Source organism: Hydra viridissima, unplaced genomic scaffold (assembly GCF_058129835.1).
Source record: "Hydra viridissima isolate aposymbiotic clone 2 unplaced genomic scaffold, HvirCarnegie_v1 scaffold_4, whole genome shotgun sequence".
Classification (NCBI taxonomy): Eukaryota; Metazoa; Cnidaria; class Hydrozoa; order Anthoathecata; family Hydridae; genus Hydra; species Hydra viridissima.
Genome location: NW_028324303.1, coordinates 9,300,328 through 9,319,523, shown reverse-complemented (window position 1 = coordinate 9,319,523; position 19,196 = coordinate 9,300,328). Strand labels below are relative to the sequence as shown.

At 33.5% G+C, this 19,196-nt stretch overlaps 2 protein-coding genes and 1 pseudogene across 3 annotated transcripts; 2 read left to right on the top strand and 1 right to left on the bottom strand.

The window, feature by feature from the left end:
* Window positions 1-1,654: 1,654 nt before the first annotated feature.
* LOC149889759 (uncharacterized) lies at window positions 1,655-18,258 on the bottom strand. 2 transcript variants are annotated; one of them, XR_016451421.1, is made up of 2 exons: window positions 12,876-12,939; window positions 1,655-1,811 (listed from the first exon to the last, which is right to left on the bottom strand). XR_016451421.1 is itself a non-coding variant. In XM_090083816.1 (2 exons), exon 1 carries the CDS (start codon window positions 15,157-15,159, stop codon window positions 13,693-13,695), a length of 1,467 nt encoding a protein of 488 aa, XP_089939942.1. In that variant the 5' UTR covers window positions 15,160-18,258; the 3' UTR covers window positions 9,948-11,300; window positions 12,876-13,692. The 2 variants fall into 2 exon arrangements, 1 of the variants encoding a protein (XP_089939942.1); XM_090083816.1 differs by lacking the exon at window positions 1,655-1,811 and adding an exon at window positions 9,948-11,300 and having other exon boundaries at window positions 12,876-18,258.
* Window positions 5,139-6,313, top strand: LOC145190871 (uncharacterized; annotated as a pseudogene).
* LOC149889760 (uncharacterized) lies at window positions 13,043-16,891 on the top strand. Its single transcript, XM_090083821.1, has 2 exons — window positions 13,043-14,191; window positions 14,296-16,891. Exon 2 carries the CDS (start codon window positions 16,265-16,267, stop codon window positions 16,889-16,891), a length of 627 nt encoding a protein of 208 aa, XP_089939947.1. The 5' UTR covers window positions 13,043-14,191; window positions 14,296-16,264.
* Window positions 18,259-19,196: the final 938 nt, after the last annotated feature.

Genomic DNA, 19,196 nt, shown 5'->3' with positions numbered 1-19,196 from the left:
GAGAATTGTACTTACTGAAGAATATTACAAATTAACTATATTAAAAATATATTAAATATTTTATATATTTTTTATATATATATTTTTTTATATATATTTTAATATATTAAATATTTCTATATTACATTAATTATATTAAATAACAAATTGACTATATATAGTCATAAACAGCGGACTTTAACATCCCTATTTTATAAAAAAAAACCTAAAATAAAGATATCCGTAAAACGGAGAAATTGGTGACGTCCTAGTGACGTCTTTATTTCGTCCCTTTGGGACGGACGCAAAGCGTTTAATTTGGTACGTCCTTTGGACGTCTCCGCTTCGTCCAGTTGTATCGTCCTCTGGTCCAAAACGGACGTCTTTAGGACGTGCCATGGACGTCCTTCTGCCCACTGGGAAAAGATGGGATCACATTAAAATAGAGCAAATACCAGTCTACTTGTTTAAATGCAAATACTGTCCAAATGATGGCCTTAACAAGTTTGAAATGGATGAATGTGGCAAAATATTTTGCATTATATGCTCTTCCCAACAAAAAACTATTGAAATTAAAATGAATTATTATCACTTCAACACGAACAAGACAAGCTCGTCAAGAATAATCCATTTCCAAGAATGTATCAAACAGTACAACGGAAAACAAAAATGCAAAGTTCAGAAAGAGGTGTTTGAGAAACTAAAAAGCAAGTTTCAAGCTTTAAACCTTCTCATCAATTCTAGTGAAAAAAGCATCGAATATTCTAAAATTATAAAAGAACATATACTCATCTTCTTAAAGCAACTTGGATTTAACAATCACTATGAAAATGCTAACTATATTTATTTCATACTAACTGGAAAAAGAATAGATGACATTGATTCCTTTGAAGAACAGCTTATCAAGGACTACATAGAATTCTCTTCTCTCTATGACACTTATTACGGAGTAGATAAGTTAAAGGAAATTAAAAGAAAAAGCTTCATTAGCGCGCAGTATATTTTGTTTCAACTTTTAAGAAACAGAAATCATCCATGTAAAATTGAAAATTTTTCTTTTCTAAAAGCGATTGATAAAAAAAAGATGCATGATGAAATTTGCTCTCACCTTTTTCAAAAACTTGGATGGACTTTTACACCCACTTTCTAATTTTTGCAAAATTAGAAAGTTTTTCTTAAAATAAGACGAAAATGGACATCAATGCGTCAAAATCATCAAAATAAGAAATAAACTCTCATTGATGACCTATAATTTGCATCAATCTAAAACGGCTATTTAGCATCATTGACATGAATTAAAATCTCTATAGTAGCTTCCTTAAGTATGGGAAAGGTATCAATGTCCCAGAATCGGCATTTTCCTACTACTTGCTCTAGGTAGCTATAAAACTAGTTGATATTTTGTATTACTTATCATATCTCAAGTTATACATGTACTAAAGTAGTGAAGTAAATATCTCAATTTTTATATTATCATCAACGTTGTTTCTTAAAATATTAAGAATATCTAGCTATATAAAATTAAGCTTAATTTCTTGATTAACTAAAAGGAAGTTGATGTGACTGGTTAGACGAGACCAAAAACTTTCGACGAATCCGACAGACTTGAATATAATTTAATTTCTATTGTTTAAAACAAAAGATTTGTAACAATGCGCAACGAGCATGGTTCGTAAAAAAAAAACAGTAGGTTGCACGTTCATCTCTTTTAAGCTTGGTTTCCAATAGTTGTAGAAATATCGTACAACAATCGTGCAACATTCGTTTGATTTGTTGTGCGGTAAATTGTTGTGCAACGCAATCTTTCTATTGCATTGAATTAGCGCAAAGATCTTTCAAAAAAACAATTTAAACAAACAAAAAATGGCCTTCATAAAAAAAAAAATCTCTTTCTAAATTATCGACTTTTTGTTATACTTTTAGTTATAAATGACATGTGACAAGTGGATACACATAAAATGAAATCGAGTTGACAAACTGACATATGAAAAAATCAAAATTTTAAATAGCTGGTACTGCCTAATCTGTACAAAAACATTTCTTCCTTTCTCTAATATTTCTGTTAAAAGGAACAGTAAATAATTAATTATTAAGAAGCATGTTGAAAGTGATATTTATTACCAAATTATTGTATGTGGGTGTTGTTAAATGTGGTATTTGTAACTTAATTATTGTTATTATTGTTAATGGTCAATTTATTGGTGCGTGCACTCCACAGACCTCTTTTTTGTTATTTATTATGTTGGTGGAGCACCATAGACCAGAGTTGTTAACCGAAATATTTCGTACAAATCCGGAAAAATAAAATTCTTGCGGAAGAATATTGAGAATCAGGATTTTTTTTTTTCGTACCGAATTTTACCAAACAAAAAAACCGTCGATTTTCATTTCGCAAACGCCACTTACGAAATGTCGCCTTTCGCAAGTTGAATTGCGAAATAAAACTATTTTGCAACGTACGAAAGTAGCGCTTACGGAACTCGCACTTGCGGAACGAGCTCTTTCGCTAAACGACGTTTTGAAGTCTATAATAAATTTTTGTTCGCCAAACGGATATAATTGTAAAAAATAAATTTTTTATATACCAAAATGTTTATAATAAAATTTTATTTTCAGTATTGCAACATATGAACACTTTAAGGTTTTATTTTTTGAAATAATGATAAAAAACCAAATTTCTTTCGAAACGAAACTCTTTCGCACCGCAACTTACGATACGGTTCTTAACAGAAAAACACTTACGAAACGCGGCTAATTATAAATATTTTATTACCTTTTATGAATCAAATACGTATAATTAACTAGGTAACTAAAACACTAACTATTATAATATATTTAATTATAGAATATAACGGGGCCTAACGCAACTAACGGAAGATAAAAATGCGAAATTTTCGTAAGTTTTTGTTAACGGCGAACAACCCTAGCATAGACACTCTTGCATTTATACTAGTTAAAAAATGTATTGTCTCTCCAAACGTTCAGCTTTTTAATCCTCGAGATTTTACATGGCGCCCGACGAAAAACTATGAAGAGTTACTGAAATAAATGATTAAAGAAAGAAGGTTATCAAGAGTTAAGTAAAGTTTGAGTTGATGAACATTGAAGTAAGTGGAGTAGGAGTAAGGAATGTAGCGAGTAAGGAAGTAGCGAGAAGGAGAGTGTTTTGAGTAAGTTTTGGAAATTTGTTGAGCGAAATAAGAGAGGAATTAGAGAGTGAGGAGTTAAACTATAGAAAATTAATAGGTTTAAAAAATAATTTAAGCGAGAGTTATGAGAGATTAAACAATATTGATGAGGAAATATTAAATAATTTAGATCAAGAGGAAATTGAAAATGACGTTTTGGAGAGTGCGAAAGTAGTTTAGTGTTATCATGAGTTGATGGCTGGAGTGCCACTAAAATTAAAAAGTATAAAAATAAATGAATCAGATAAAGATTCTGTTAAAAGTTTAAATAAATCAAAGTGTATTTTACCTAAGTTAGAATTGCCAGTTTTTAATGGGAATCCTTTAGATTGGCAGGGTTTTTGGGATCAATTTAATTTATAAATTCATAGGCATGAAGGTTTAAATGATATAGATTGATTTAACTATTTAAAAAAAATATTTGTCTGGCCAAGCATTGGCTACTATTTCAGGACTTTCACTTAGTTCAGAAAATTATAAAGAGGCAACTGAAAACTTGACTAACAGATACGGGAATACACAAGTTTTAGTTTCAGCACATATGGATTATTTGTTAAAAATAAAGAAAAATAAAGATTTAAATGATCTAGAAGAATTAAGAAAACTTTATAATGATATAGTGAGCTGCGTACGTAATCTTAGATCTTTAAAAATAGAAACAACAACTTACGGCTATTTGTTAATTCCTATCCTTAAGGAGAAACTGCCTAATAAACTTTTAATTTTAATTTCTAGAATATTTTCCGGAGAGTTGTGGACTTTAGATAAACTTTTACAATATTACAATGAAGAATTACAAGCTAAAGAGTGTTGTGCTAAATATCTTTTAAAACCAAATTATGATAAAAATGAACATAAAAATTTGAAATACGATTCTTTAAACAAAAAATGCACAACAAAATTCTTCTCATAATTATAGAAACAAAAATAACTTTACAACATCAGGTTTTCATACACAAAATAGAAGAGCACCAGAACAAAGAATTTTACAATGTGTATATTGTTCAGAAAACCATAAGACTTCTCACTGTTTAAAAGTAACGAATTTAGATTAAAGAATTGAAATTCTAAAAAAGCAATGTTTCATCTGTTTAAAATTAGGTCACATATCAAAATTTTGTCATTCTAACTATTCATGTTTTCAATTGAATGGAAAACACCACACAGTGGCGGATCAAGGGGGCTAGGGGGGCTATAGCCCCGGGCCCCACAATTTTAGGGGCCCCGATTCAAAATAAATAATTTTTTATTAACTCTGAAAATTAAATCTTTTATTAACTTAAAAGAGCCAAAGTTATATTTACTAAATTGTCTGAAAACAAAAGCACAAAAATAACTGTCAACAAAAACGCTGCATTATATATTTTTTCCATTCTTTGACAACGAAGGAGCGCAACTACTTCTACAAAAAAATTACTAGATTGGTAACAGCGCCTTATAGCAATAATTGAATGTAACATTTGTACAAATTGCTACAAAAACAATTCCCTTCGGAAAATTATTAATGACTTGAATAATTATATAGTTATTGAAAAGGCCGTTGCTACTTAGAGCGCAATGCGCTCTATGCAGCCATATGCTAATCGGAGCGCAATACTTTGTACGCATGCGCTAAATTTTTTTTTTTTTTAAAAATGCTATTGATGTTAACCCTATCCCCATCCCTATCCCTAACCCTAACCCTAACCCTTAACCTAGTCGCCTATCTAACCAGCTTTATTGTGAAATATAAATTGCACTGTTATAATAAAATAATTGCGCTCTGAGCAGCTTATGGCTACGTAGAGCGAATTGCGCTCTACGAAGACACTTCGTATTGAAAATGCATTAACGATTGCAATTCTACAATTCTTTTGTACTTCCGCACAAAAGAGTTCTTGTGTGAATGCATTTAATAGCTGAAGCGCTAAATTCGTGAAAGAGAAAAAAAGAACAGTTTAACACTTTTCAGGTTATACAGTTATAATTAAAATGCTAAGAAAGTATGAAAGTGGAGCTTCTAAAATAAGATTGAAGAAAGAGAGAGAGGAAATGGTAGCTAAACTTCCGAAAATGACAAATATTTTTTCATCAAACCAAACTAATATGCAATTTCCACAAACTGTAGATAATAATAAAATAATGAAAGAAAAGATGAAAACAATAACACGGAAAATGAGGTAGCCTGCCAAGGTCCTTCAAATGAAATTCAAGAAGTTGAAAGTGTTGAATCTAGAATGCATAGTAATGAGCTTTTACTATCTTTAATGACACCTCTAACATCTGCTAAACAAACAATTTACTTTTTACGCAGTTAATATTTTTATTCTATAAATTGTCACTTATTATTTTTTTATTAGGCTTATTTATCATGATTTTTTTTCCTAGATACCACTCTACGCGAAGACTCTGCTTTATGGCCATCACAATTAAAGGAAAAGGATTATATGAAGTATTTAAACAAGGGGTATGCTTTTTTTCAAAATAAAGACTCTAATTTCGAATCTTCGAAACGGATGTTCAAAAACCAGTACAGATATTATTCGGTTAAATATTTTCAAAAAGTGATGAATAATGGCGACAAGTGTGACCGAAAATGGTTAATGTTTTCTGAATCCACTGGATCTGTATTTTGTTATGTTTGCAAGTTGTTTTCAACCGATTACGACAACGTATTTGTCAAAAGTGGCTTTTGCAATTTGAAAAAAGCTAAACAAACTATTTTCGGCCACGAAAACAGCTAGGAACATATTCAATGTATGATTAAGTGGATAGAATTCATAAAACAAAATACTCATGTCGATGAATATATAGTAAGCCAGATTAAAAGGGAATTTACTTATTGGTCTGCAATCTTAAATAGAATAGTAGCGGTTATTTGTTTTTTATCCGGAAGAGGTTTAGCCTTTCGAGGCCATAATGAAGTTATAGGATTGTCAAATAACGGAAATTACTTAGACATGTTAGGACTGTTGACTCAATTTGATCCAGTTTTAAAGCAACACATTGACACTTTTGCAAATAAAGGCAAAGGTAATGTAAATTATTTGTCTAAAACTATTTGTGAAGAGCTAATTGATATTATGTCTCAAAAGGTTTTAACGCACATTATTACCGAAATAAAAAAAAGCAAAATACTGGGGAATTATCGTAGATTCGACTCATGATATTTCTCGCGTGGATCAACTTTCTGTGATATTTCGTTATTATCTAAATGGCCACGTGTATGAGCGATTTTTTTGTTTTCTACAAGTTAAAAGCCACGACGGTAAATCTTTGATTACTGACATTTTAGATCTACTGGAAAGATATGATATTGATATAACCAATTGTCGGGGGCTGGGAATTACGATAATGCAAGCAATATGTCTGGTAAATATTCTGGATTACAAGCACGTTTAAAAGAGCGGAGTGAGTTAGCTTTTTATGTCCTCTACGCAGGACATTCTTTAAATTTAGTTGGGCAGTGCAGTGTCAGTGAGTGCATAAATTCTATCAACTATTTTGGCGTTCTCCAGAGTTTGTATTTATTTTTTGTAGCTTCAACACATAGATGGGATTTATTGAAAGGAAATCATGCTACACTCAAGCGCCTATCAGATACACGATGGTCATGTAGGTCAGATGCTTCAAAAAGTTTAGTAGAAAATTTTGATGGGGTTTATGCAGCGCTATGTCATATAGCTGAGGATACAGAAGAAAAATCTGATACTCGTCATGAAGCTTTGTGTTAATTAAATAAGATCACTAAGCTAGAATTTGCATTCATGGCTGTACTTTGGCATCACATACTTAAGAGGTTTAATGCAGTTAACAAATTTCTTCAAAAAGTTGAATTAGATTTGCATACAGCAAGCAGTATGTTACTTTCGCTAATTGACTTTGTAAAAAACTTACGAAACGACTCTACGAGATTTGAGAATGAATCAAAAAAACTTAGCTCGTTTGTTAAAAAAGACTATTCGGATAAGAACAAAAGAAAGGTAGTTAAAAAATTGAGCAACGGAGAAAACCAAGTTGATTCTTTAAGCGTATCCGACAAATTTCGAGTGAATACATTTTTTGTCATTATTGACAAACTTGTGGTTACAACCACGTAAATAAGTTATTTGGATTTCTATCGAAGCTCTTAACTATTAGTACCATGGAATTGCAAGTTAGCGCGAAATAAATTGTAGAAGTGTACTCAAATGATTTAGAAGATAGTTTCATATTTGAAATAGAACAATTTGTAACATTATTAAAGTTGCAGCCTCCGGGTTTTTTTTCGCATAAAAAAGATAAATCTGAGACACATTGATAAATCTCAAAACACATTGATTCCTCTGCATGTTTTAAATTGTCCATAGTCGTTTAAGTAATATAGCAAGATTAACTATTGAGTCAAAGTTATTTCAGCGATGTGATTGCAAAGTTTGCGGGGAAGAAAAGCAAAAAAAAATCACTCAACTTAATTCAATAAAATAAATATAAAAATTGTATATAAATAAATATCAGTGATAGCGTTTCAAGAAAGTCTTTGTTTTACTCATTTTTGTCGTTGTTAGTGGAACGGGGCCTCCTACTTTTAAATAGCCCTGGGCCCCGAAAAGTCTTAATTCGACACTGACACCACATCTCTATTTGCAATAAGAAGCAAACCCAGACTAGTGCAACTCTTGTAGGTGTGTCTGATAGCATTTTGCTACAGACAGCAAAGGCTAAGTTTTTTAATTCAGAGAGCGAGTGTGGAGTATTCAGAATATTATTTGATAGCGGTAGTCAGAGGTCTTACATCACCAAAGATATATGTGAAAGATTGAAATCAAAAACTATAAGGCAAGAAGCTATAATGATAAAAACATTTGGTCAATTTAATAATTCCAGCGTTAAAAAGCTCGATGTTGTTCAACTTAAGGTAAAACATAGAAATGCTAATTTGTATGTGTATGTTGAGGCTCTGTGTGTGCCAGTTATTTTTAGTCCTTTGCAGAGGCAAGAGATATCTCGAGCGTGTAAAAATTACCCGCATATTTCAAAATTAATTCTAGCTGATTATGATGATGGTTCCAAAGATTTTCCTAATGACTTATTGGTAGGGTGTGATTTATCCATAAATTTATGACAGGACAGCCCTCAACCCCTCTAATAGGGTTGAGGGCTGTCCTGTTGCTTCTTTCTCTGTTCTAGGATAGGTGTTAAGTGGCTCACTGCCTTTTGTAAATAATGTAAATAAGAAAGTAATCATAAATTTACGCATTGATGCTAATTTAATAGGGAGTGTGGAAGATGTGCGCAGTGAGATTGATGAACTAAGAAGTGATTTACAAAAATTTTGGAGTATGGAGAAAAAGGAATCCACTGTTGAGTGTGTGATACATAGGTTCGAAAATGATATTATGCATAACGGTAAGAGATACGTAACTAAGCTTCCTTGTAAACTAGATCACGATTGTTTACCAGATAACTATAAAATTTATGAGATTAGACTAAATAGGTTAAAAAAGCAATTGAGTGATAAGAATTTGTTAAGTAATTATGACGCTATTTTCAAAGAATAAGAAACGAATAAAATTATTGAAAGAGTACCTGACAATAAAATCGCTAAGGAACCAGGAAAAACACACTACCTAGCACACAGACCAGTCGTAAGAAAAGATAAGGAAACTACTAAGATAAGAGCAGTATTTGATGCTTCCTGTTCTAACAATCGATTGTCCTTGAACGATTGTCTTTATTCAGGGCCAAATCTATTATTCAAAATATTTGATGCACTTCTGCGATTCTGATTAGATATATTGCCATATTAGCAGACATTAAACAAGCTTTCTTAAATATAGAAATTTCTAGTGAGTATAAAGATTATTTAAGATTTCTCTGGTATAAAAATGTTGACGCAAAACAGGACTCAGAATTGATTGTTTATAGGTTGTTAAGAGTAGTATTTGGACTGACCAGTTGCTCTTTTTTATTAAATGGAACAATAAGACATCACATTAAAAAGTATGAAAAATCTAATGGAAAGTTTGTAAAAAGATTCGTTGAAGATTTATACGTTGATGATGTCACATCTGGAACGGAAAGTGTAACAAAGGGTAAAGAATTTTATAAAAAGTCTAAAACAATTATGTCTGAAGGTGTTTTCAATTTAAGGAAATAGAAAACAAACAGCCAAGAATTACAAAACTATTTTCATTTTAATGAGAAAATGATAAGAAATAAAGAAATAAAAAATTCAATAAACAATCTTGATACTTACTTAGGAACAGAATTGGGTAAAAGTGATCATGAGTATAAAAGAGTTTATTTTCCAATTTAATGACTTTATAAAAATGTCACGGGAAATTAAAACAACAAAAAGGAATATCTTGAAAATTTCGGCATCAATTTACGATCCATTAGGCATTGTTTCGCCTATAACAGCCAAACTAAAAACAATTTTTCAAACTTTGTGTAGAGATAAAAAGGAGTAGGATACGAGTGTGAGTGGAGAGATAGATTTTAAGTGGAAAGAATTGTTGAGAAATGTTGAGGAGTTAAGTGTTTTAAGAGTAACTCTTTACGTTTGTTAAAGTTGAGGAGAGAATAGTTTCGGCAGAGTTACATGGATTTTGTGATAGCTTAAGAGAAATATATTGTGCAATTGTTTATCTTAGAGTTAAGACAAGTGTTGCTGTGAGAGTATTATTTTTGGCAGCCAAAACAAAGGTAGCGCCATTAAAAGAGTTGTCTGTTCCTAAAATTAGAACTATTGGGTTGTTTGCTGTTGAGTAATTTAGAAGTGAAACTAGTAATAGAAAATCGAGTAATTATTAGTAATGTTAGTTGTTGGACAGATTCTGAAGTGGCTTTGCATTGGATTAAAGGGAAGGAGAAAACTTGGAAACCTTTGGTGGAAAATCGTGTAGTTGTGACTAGGAAAGAGGTTGAGAGGAAGAAATGGAGGCATGTAGCAGGGTTGGAGAATCCAGCAGATATTCCAACTCGTATGTTTTGTTTTAAGCTATTGAGTGATAGTTGGTTATCTGGACCTAAATTTTTATGTGAGGAGGAGGTTGAAGTAGGATTGTTTGATGGAGAGAATAGTTTGAATGTGGATGAAGTTCGGATTGAGTCGAGGGTGTAGATAGGATAAATGAGAGTAGAGTAAATATGGTTGAGGCTGCGAGTAGTGGTAATATTGGTGTTCTGATAGACATTAAACAGTATAGCACATTGCACAGACTTATAATGGTAACGGGATATGTAAATAGGTTTGGAAGTAATTTGATAAAAACAATTAAGAAGAACAATCGAATAATTAAAGAAAACATGTTAACACTTGATGAATATGATAAAGCATTTAATTTATGGTTATTAGTTGAACAGTTTTATTTACAAAATCAAGATAACTACAAGAAGCGAAGTTCATCCCTGAAGTTGTTCACTGACGAACAAAATATACTGCGATTAAAAGGACGATTTGGAAATTCGATACTAAGTTATAATGAAAAATATCCGATTATTTTACGCGATGGAATACATAGCTATTTTACGGTGTTAATTATTCGTGAAGCCCATGAATGTGTCATGCATCATGGCATTGAAATGACATTAAGTCAAGTTAGAGCAAGGTGTTGGATTATTAAAGGAAGAAAACTGTCAAGAATGTTATGCGTAAGTGTGTTATTTGCAAGAAGATTAATGGAAGAACAATTCTGCCTTCCCCAACTCCTGACTTACCCGATTATCGTGTAAATGTTTCTATGTTTTCGTTTCAAGCTGTTGGTGTAGATATTGCTGGACCCTTATATGTAAAAAGTTATTTAAAAACTGATGCTGTATCTAAGGTTTACGTTTTGATTTTGACCTTGGCGTCTAGTCGTGCTGCTCATCAGGAATTAACTCCTGACATGAAGATCCCTGCTTTCCTCCGAGCACTCAAACGCTTTATTGCACGCAGGGGCATACCTGATAGCATTACTTGTGACAATTTTAAAACATTAAAATTGATTGAAGTAAAGAAGCTTTGTTTAAATAATAAGATTATTCAAAAAATCATCCTACCTGCTTTCCCTTGGTGGGGAGGATTTTATGAAAGATTGGTACGATCAGTTAAGATACCACTGTTAAAGGTTATGGGAAAATCCCTCGTTACTTATGAAGAACAGCAAACAGTTTTATGCGATATTGAATCTGTAATTAATAGTAGACCATTTTTTGATACGGTTGATATTAAGAAACGTGCTATCTACTTAAGTAACTTAACTAATGATTATCAAAAGCGTTTCAGTAATGTTTATCTGAATGAATTAAAACAACAACATATATAATAAGTTTAATGATAATAAGCAAGAAAAGGTACTAAAAGTAAATGATTTTATGTTAATTAATGACAAAGATATGACACCCAGAAGTCAGTGGAGAATGGCAAGAGTTGTGGAAGTTATTAAAGGAAAAGACAAAGCAATTCGTGGAGCTAAATTAAAGGTTACATCAAATAAAGGAACATCCAAGATATGTTTCCGATCTGTCCGAAAATAAGTTCCTCTGGAGATCGATATTGAAGAAGATAGCAAATATAAAAATAAATTGAAAAAAAATGTCTATGCAGATGAAACCGAGATTGGGCAGAATGATGCGGCGCTCAGATCAATTAATAAACGTCCAACTGGCAGCTCTTGATGGACAATGTCTAAGACAATTAAAAGACAAATATTGTTGACAAGTCAACAGGGGGGAGTGTGTTAAAAGTGAAAGTAAAAAATTAATTATCAAGAAGCATGTTGAAAGTGATATTTATATTATTTGATTATTGTAAGTGGGTGTTGTTAAATGTGGTATTTGTAATTTAACTATTGTTATTATTGTTAATGGTCAATTTATTGGTGCCTGCTCTCCACAGACCTCTTTTTTTATTATATATTGACAAAAGATCAGGTAACTAGTGATAATAAACCTTGGTTAACGAAAGGCATTCTCAAGTCAATAACAATTAAAAATAAACTGGATAAAAAATATTTAAAACCAAAAGACTATAGAAAGGAAAATTTACTTTTTATAAAGTTTAAACAATATCGTAATAGTATAAGCAATCTTATAAAGTTTAGTAAAAAGGAATATTGCACAATTTTTTTTAGTCACAATATCAATAATTTAAAAAACATCTGGAAAGGTATAAAAGAGTTGATAAATGTAAAGCCAAATAAAAGTTACTCCCCAACAAGCATACTAATCAACAACAAATGCAAAACTAATCCTAAAGCTATCTCTAATCATTTTAACAAATTCTTTACAACTACTGCTTCAAAAATATCCAATGGAATTCCAAATTCTAAATTCAACTTTAAAAAGTATCTCACCAATCCTAATAGCAACTCTTTTTATGTGCAACCAATAACTGAAGAGGAAACCCTCGACTACATAAATTTCACTATCATAGAAGGTAAGAGTGTTGGACCCAACAGCCTTCCAACAAAACTTCTTAAACTGGTGTCAAAAGTTCTATGCAAACCACTAAGTATCATCTTAAATAATTCATTTTGCAAAGGAATATTTCCTGTCTTCAAGCTGGCCCAAACTATTCCAGTCCAAAAAAATAGATCTACGGTTGATTGCACCAACTATCGTCCGAACTACTGTAGAATGCGGGTTCTAGCGCATTGATACCCTTATATATGGGAGGGTTGGATGTTTTTTCCAACATGGCGCCATTTTAAAATTCTTGTTAGGGTTAATGTTGTTCCTTTTTATTCAAAAAAAATTTCTTACCGTAAAATATTTCTTTTTTTGTTTTTAAAAATATTTCTTTCCACGCGCAATGATTTAAAATTATTTTCTTTTTTAAAAAATGTTTTTAGCAAAAGCATGCAGGTGAAATGAAAGCGTTGTTTGATCTTTTGTTCAATAACATGAGGATGGTGTGTTTGAGAATAAGTAATGAAGGAATAAGTGTGAAAACAAAAACAACGATAAATTTAATGTTTGAAGTGGATCTTTTTGCAGATCGGTTTTATGAGTATGTGTTTGATTTTGAGGAACCGTTGCATGTGGGTGTTGAGAGTTATGTGAATAAGGTGTTTAAAACAGTGAAAAGTGGTAGCGAGTTGACTTAGTCGATTTTAAATGCGGGAAGTTTGGAAATCGCCGTGAGATCTTTAGACCAGTTTTCGTATAATATTAAGGTGACGACGGAAAGCGTTCAAAACGTGAATTTGAGTGAGCGCTATTCTTTTCGGTCAAAGAGAAGAATTTGGCTTCTAGGTTTAGCGATATGTGTAAGATGATAAAGCCGACTTCGGAATTTAGAGTGGTTTTAGAGAAAGGGGTGTTGATATTTTCAATGGAGACAAGCGGTGTTTTTTCTGAGAGTTTTAAGTTTGGAGAAGAAACTGAGGATGAGAAGAAATTTGATTTGGTGCGTAAGTCTGATCAGCTGTATCAAGTTTCAAAAATAGTTTCTTTTTCTAGCGTGTTGGATGTGTTTGTGGGAGAGACGTTGATGATTTCGTCTACAGGAGAAATGGAGATGATAAAAGTGTATTTTCTCTGATATTTTATTCTTGTCAAATAAAAATTTTTTAGATCATTAGAGAATGGCTCCTAAAAAGGGGATGCTTGAGAAGGGTGAATTGGGTCCGAGCAGTAAACCAGAACCAGAACTAACACGCTCGTAGCCTTTTCCAGTTTTAATGAAGAGTCCATCGCCTTGAGTATTTTTAGACCAAGGACTTAGGTATAATCCAGAGCCAGCTGCGGTTAATTTTATTCCTTTTCCGTTTTTGCTCAAGTAAACTATGCCGCGTCCAGCGATTTTGTCGACCATGGCAGAACCGGCAGAAGCTCCAACACCTGAAAGCAGACCAGTGGCAAGAGCAGGAACGACTTTTGTGGCTAGAGTGCTTACGATCGTGCCGAGAAAAGGGAGTAGAGCACCGATGAATCCTCCTTCTACTTTTGCGTTGTGCATGAGTTGTTTTTTGCTGAGTGTGAGCGTGACTCCTTTTCCATTGTTGTAGGCTTTTTTAATTTTGTTTAATTGGGTTTTAGTGACAGCGAGAACATGTTCACCGTTCAAGTCTTGATGAGTGAGTTTTATGCTGACTTCAGTTTCGTTTTCAATGGCTTTTTTAATTTTGTCAGCTTGTCCTTTCGAAATGTTTAATTTGATCTCTTGATACATTTTTAATAGGAAAAAAAACCGACTGAAAGCGCTTCCGGAGAAAAGATCGGATAGAGTTGAGGAAATTGCTTCTCTGATGTGGTATCTGACGATGATGTCTTCTCCTCTAAATTCGATCAAGTGATTATCTTGGTCAACAATTTGCGTTTCCATTCTTGAACTTTTGCTGACTACGATGGGAAGGTAAATCCATTGAAAAGGTTTTTCAACAATTTTTTCTCCGGGTACAACTTGTGGGTAAAAGGAGTAAATGTCGTTTGTCTCTTTTCCATCTAAATAAGACGAGCCGATAATGTCGTTGGTTACTCGGATCACTGCAGTTTCTTCAATTCTTATGATGTTTTTAGACTCGTAAGTGTCGATGACGCTTGTGACTTTATTAGGGTCAACAGGGTCTTCTCTTTTTTCAACGTAGGTGTATTCATTTTTGTCGAATCCGAGGAGCGAACCTATGCTGTTATTCACGTTAAAATTGACCCAGTATTTTGTCGTTGCTGTAGGCTTTCCAAAGACTAATACGGCTTTTAACGAAGACTCGTTTGCTGTAATTGTGACTCCGTCTACTCTGTACAAGCTTCCTGTTTGTTTTTGCATTTCATTTTGAAGGTATTCGTTGAGCTGGTTGATTTCGTATGATCCTTCTTGAATGTAAATGGTGTAGCTGTTTGAGCCAGCGTTTGGGCTGTATCTAAAAACGTTATTTTTAGAGGTGACGTTGGGGTAGCTTCGATAGGTTTCGAGCCCCACAAGCGCCATTTCGTACTGTTTGTTTAAATCCAGCTCGATGGGTCTTTCAAAGTATGTTTTGATGGAGCTGTTTGATACGGTGGGTGTATCTTTTTTCGATTTTGCTAGCAAATAAAATCCAGACATGTTTTTTTATACGTTTGGAAAATAAAAATCGTCAAACCCGCTTCTGTATTTTCCATGGTCTTTTTTGGAGGATCAATTAATGACGGCAAATCCGTGGGGTTGAGACCAGCAGTATTTGCAAAACTTTTTAAATTCTTCTTTTTTCATGTCGCTCGAAACGTGATCTTGATAAATGTGGTTAATATTTTTATCGTCTTGAGGAAAGAGACAAATAAAGTTGGCATTTTCTCGGATGGTTTGTCTGGGGAGCTTAAAATAATTTTGAGCGAGGTAAAAGCAGTCGACATTGGAATGTCTTCCTAGGATGTAATATCTTTCGCACGTGTTTTGTCTGGGGAGTTGCAAGTCGTCAAAGATCATCAAATTGTTTTTGGTCGAGTCTAAGGAATTAGGTTCAGGCACGTCTTCTTCATTTTCGAAAAATTGACACTCCATGTCTATTTCTCCTTCCAAATTTTCAGAGGTTTTTTCAATGACGGCTTCAGGACTGGAGTTTAACTTTTTAATTTTGTTTTGAATGTTGAATAATTGGAGAATGAGTTCTTTTGGTAGTTTCTTCTCAAAGGCTTTTTTGAGTATTTTGTATTCGGGTTGGAAAAGGGATTTGCCAAAGACCTGCAAGTGGTTATAATCCAGCCATCCAGGTCTAAGCAGTAAATTGAGAAGCAAGGTTGTTTTTCCGCAACCGGACTTTCCGACGATGATTCCTCGAATGCTTCTTGGCAAAAGCTTGTTGTTGTATCATTTGGTTTTTCCGATATTCCATGACAAATCAATGACTTCCATTTTGTATTGGTAAAAAAAATGTTTTTGTTGTATTTAAAATGTACTGCGTTAAATGCAAAAGAGAAACTGAAACCATTCATTTGAGAAACGAGATGACAAAAAACGACAGATATATGTTGAAAGGGACTTGCAACTCTTGCGGAACGACCAAATGCAAGTTTGTTTCTTCGACAACAAAAGGAGGTGATTTGGTGGATTCGTTGAATAAATTAACGAGTAATATTAAGCTTCCGTGGGCAAAATTTCCAGGAGAAATGTACCTTCCAGGAATGAATTTTGCAGGAGCAAATAAAGCGATAAAAGGTTCACACCAACCGGAATGTATCAACCTTGGAGCAAACCAGTGGACCGACCGGACAATGCAGCATACCACCACGATTTGGCTTATATGCATTCCAAAGACCCAGCCTTCAGGAAATTAGCAGATCAGATGATGCTTGAAGAACTGGACTCCATTCCAAACCCAACTCAAAGAGAAATAAACGAAAGAAATATTATCAAACCCATTATCAAAGCCAAAACTAAATTTGGATTGGGTGTCTCTAAAAAAAAAAAGCCTCTGAAATGGACGGATCAGCTTGCAGAGGAGCTTCATGAACCGGTCATTCGCCATTTTAAAAGAAGAAGGGTGATTGTGAACGACATTGATGAGATATGGGCTGCAGATTTGGTTGACATGCAATCGTTTTCAAAATTTAACAACGGAGTAAAATATTTGCTCATGGTGATCGACGTGTTTTCAAAGTATGGATGGATCGTTCCGTTAAAAAGCAAAACGGGTCTTGAAGTGGCTGAATCGTTGAAAAAAATCTTCGAAGAAAGAAAATGCGTCAAATTGTGGGTGGATAAAGGAAAAGAGTTTTACAACAAGCACGTGAAAGCGTTGGGTGTTCAATTGTATTCTACTGAAAAAGTTGTGTTGTCGAGCGATGGAACAGAACGATGAAAGAGAGAATGTTTAAATATTTTTCAGCCAACAACACCAATAAATACATTGACGTATTAGATAAGATGGTGAAAAATTACAACTGCACAAGACACTCTTCCATCAAAATGACTCCAGTTGAAGCCAGCGATGAAAAGAATAAAAATAAGGTCTGGATGAATCTAAATGGTAAACAGAGAGAAAGAAAAGATCCAAAATTTTTAATAGGCGACAAAGTGAGGATCACAAAAAAGAAGTCTCATTTTGAAAAGGGATATACACCAAGATGGACTGAAGAGGTTTTTACCGTGTCAAGAGTTCAGTATACGGATCCTCCTACGTATAAAATCGCTGATGCTAACGGTGAAGAAATTCAAGGCACTTTTTACGAGCAGGAGATGCAAAAGACGCATCAGAACATATTCAGAATAGAAAAAATCGTTCGCAAAACCAAGAGCAGATCATTGGTCAAATGGTTGGGGTACCCAGACTCGTTTAATTCGTGGGTGGACGATAAAGAATTAATCAGTTTGCTTTCGAGCGACATTGGTCATTTCCTCACTGAAAAAAATTTTCAGGTCCATTAAAAAATGAGCAAGATGATGATTTTGTTTGAGCCCTTTATAAATGAGTACCTTAAGACGGAAGATTACGAGGAGTCGTATTATTACTCGCCTTATGAAGAAAAGTACCATTACAAGATTTACAGCTTTGAAAATGATTTGGATTTCACCATTATTCGTCGAAAGGATGAATTTAAGTTGAGAATAAAGTTTGGAGGGATTCGTTTTGAAAAAAGCGGCATGGTGTTGAAGGATATGTTCGAATATGCTCGAAGAAAAATAAATAAAGTCAAGGAGCAAGTCAAGGAGCAAGTCAAGGAGCAGAATTTTGAAATGATCTAAAAATTCGAAGAATTTCCACGGATCCAAAAAAGATCTAAAAAAAATTTCTTTCCCATTAAAAAAGATGAATTTTGTGACGATTGAAAATTTTGACGAGAGCAAACTATTGGCTGGTGAGATTTACGCAGCCACAAAGCCCATTCAGTACCAAAAGATTCCGCTGTATTACGAGTATGCAAGTGGAAAAGGTCCTTTTATTTTAAGAACCCCCGTTTTGTTTTCTTTGGATGTGTTTGAAAATCGCAGTGTGGAAACGAAAGAGCTGACGGGATATTCCATGTCTTTTGTTGCTTTTGACGATAAAAAGGGCATTACAGCAGAAGAAGAAAAGTTTATAGAGGTGACTGAAAAAATATCAAAATTTCTTCGCGAGCAAGTCATCCTTAAGACAGCCTTGTTGAAAAAAGGAGGAAGAACGAAAATAATAATGACAGATGTAATGATAAATGGTATTTATCCATTTTTAAAAACAAATCTGAAAATCCCAACGCGTCCCCCATTTTTTTCGGAAAGTTGTATACAAAAGAAAAAAGCATCACTTCATTGTTTTGCAAAAAGGAGAACAGAAAGATAGTAAAAGCAGATCCATTGGGTTATGTTCGTCAAAGGTGTTTTGCTATTGCGTCTTTGAGATTTGAAGGTGTTTTTATTAGCTCTCAGATCGAGTCCATTCAAGTCAAGCTTCCAGAAGTGTTCATCACTAAAAATGCTCCTTCTGTTCAAAGCATTATGAGCGATTTGGATTTGGATGAATCTGACGAAGAAATGTGAAAAAATAAAATGGTATAAAGAATTTTCTTTTCATATAAAAAAAGATGGAACTTGTATACTGAGTCGATGTCAATGCGAAAGATGAAAAAGAAATGACGCCTCTTCACTATGCATCTCAAAACGGTCACATTGAAGTGGCCAAATTATTGGTGCAAAACGGAGCCGATGTCAACGCGAAAGATGAAAAAAACTGGACGCCTCTTCACTATGCATCTCAAAACGGTCATCTTAAAGTGGTAGAATATTTGTGGCAAAACGGAGCCGATGTGAACGCAAAGGGTTATGATTTGGGAGAGTCTGAATCTGATGAGGAAATGTAAAATCACTTGTGAAATTTTTAGATCCTTTTTAAATTTCACACGAATTTAAAAATGATCAACGTCGAAGGAATAAAATTGCGAAACGAGGCTTTGACCAACTTTCAATTGATGGAGGATGTTAAAAAGCTGAAAATAAGAAACCTTCGAGGTGTTTTTGAAAGAGACACATTGCCGAAAAAACCGAGAAGAAAAGAATGTGGCATTGTGAATACGGGAGACTCAGGCACAGGCGGTTTTCATTGGGTGTGTTGGTTTAAAGAGGGTGATAAGAAATGCAGTTTTGATTCTTACGGTCAACCTCCTCTTGTCGAACTGGTTCACTATTTAAAA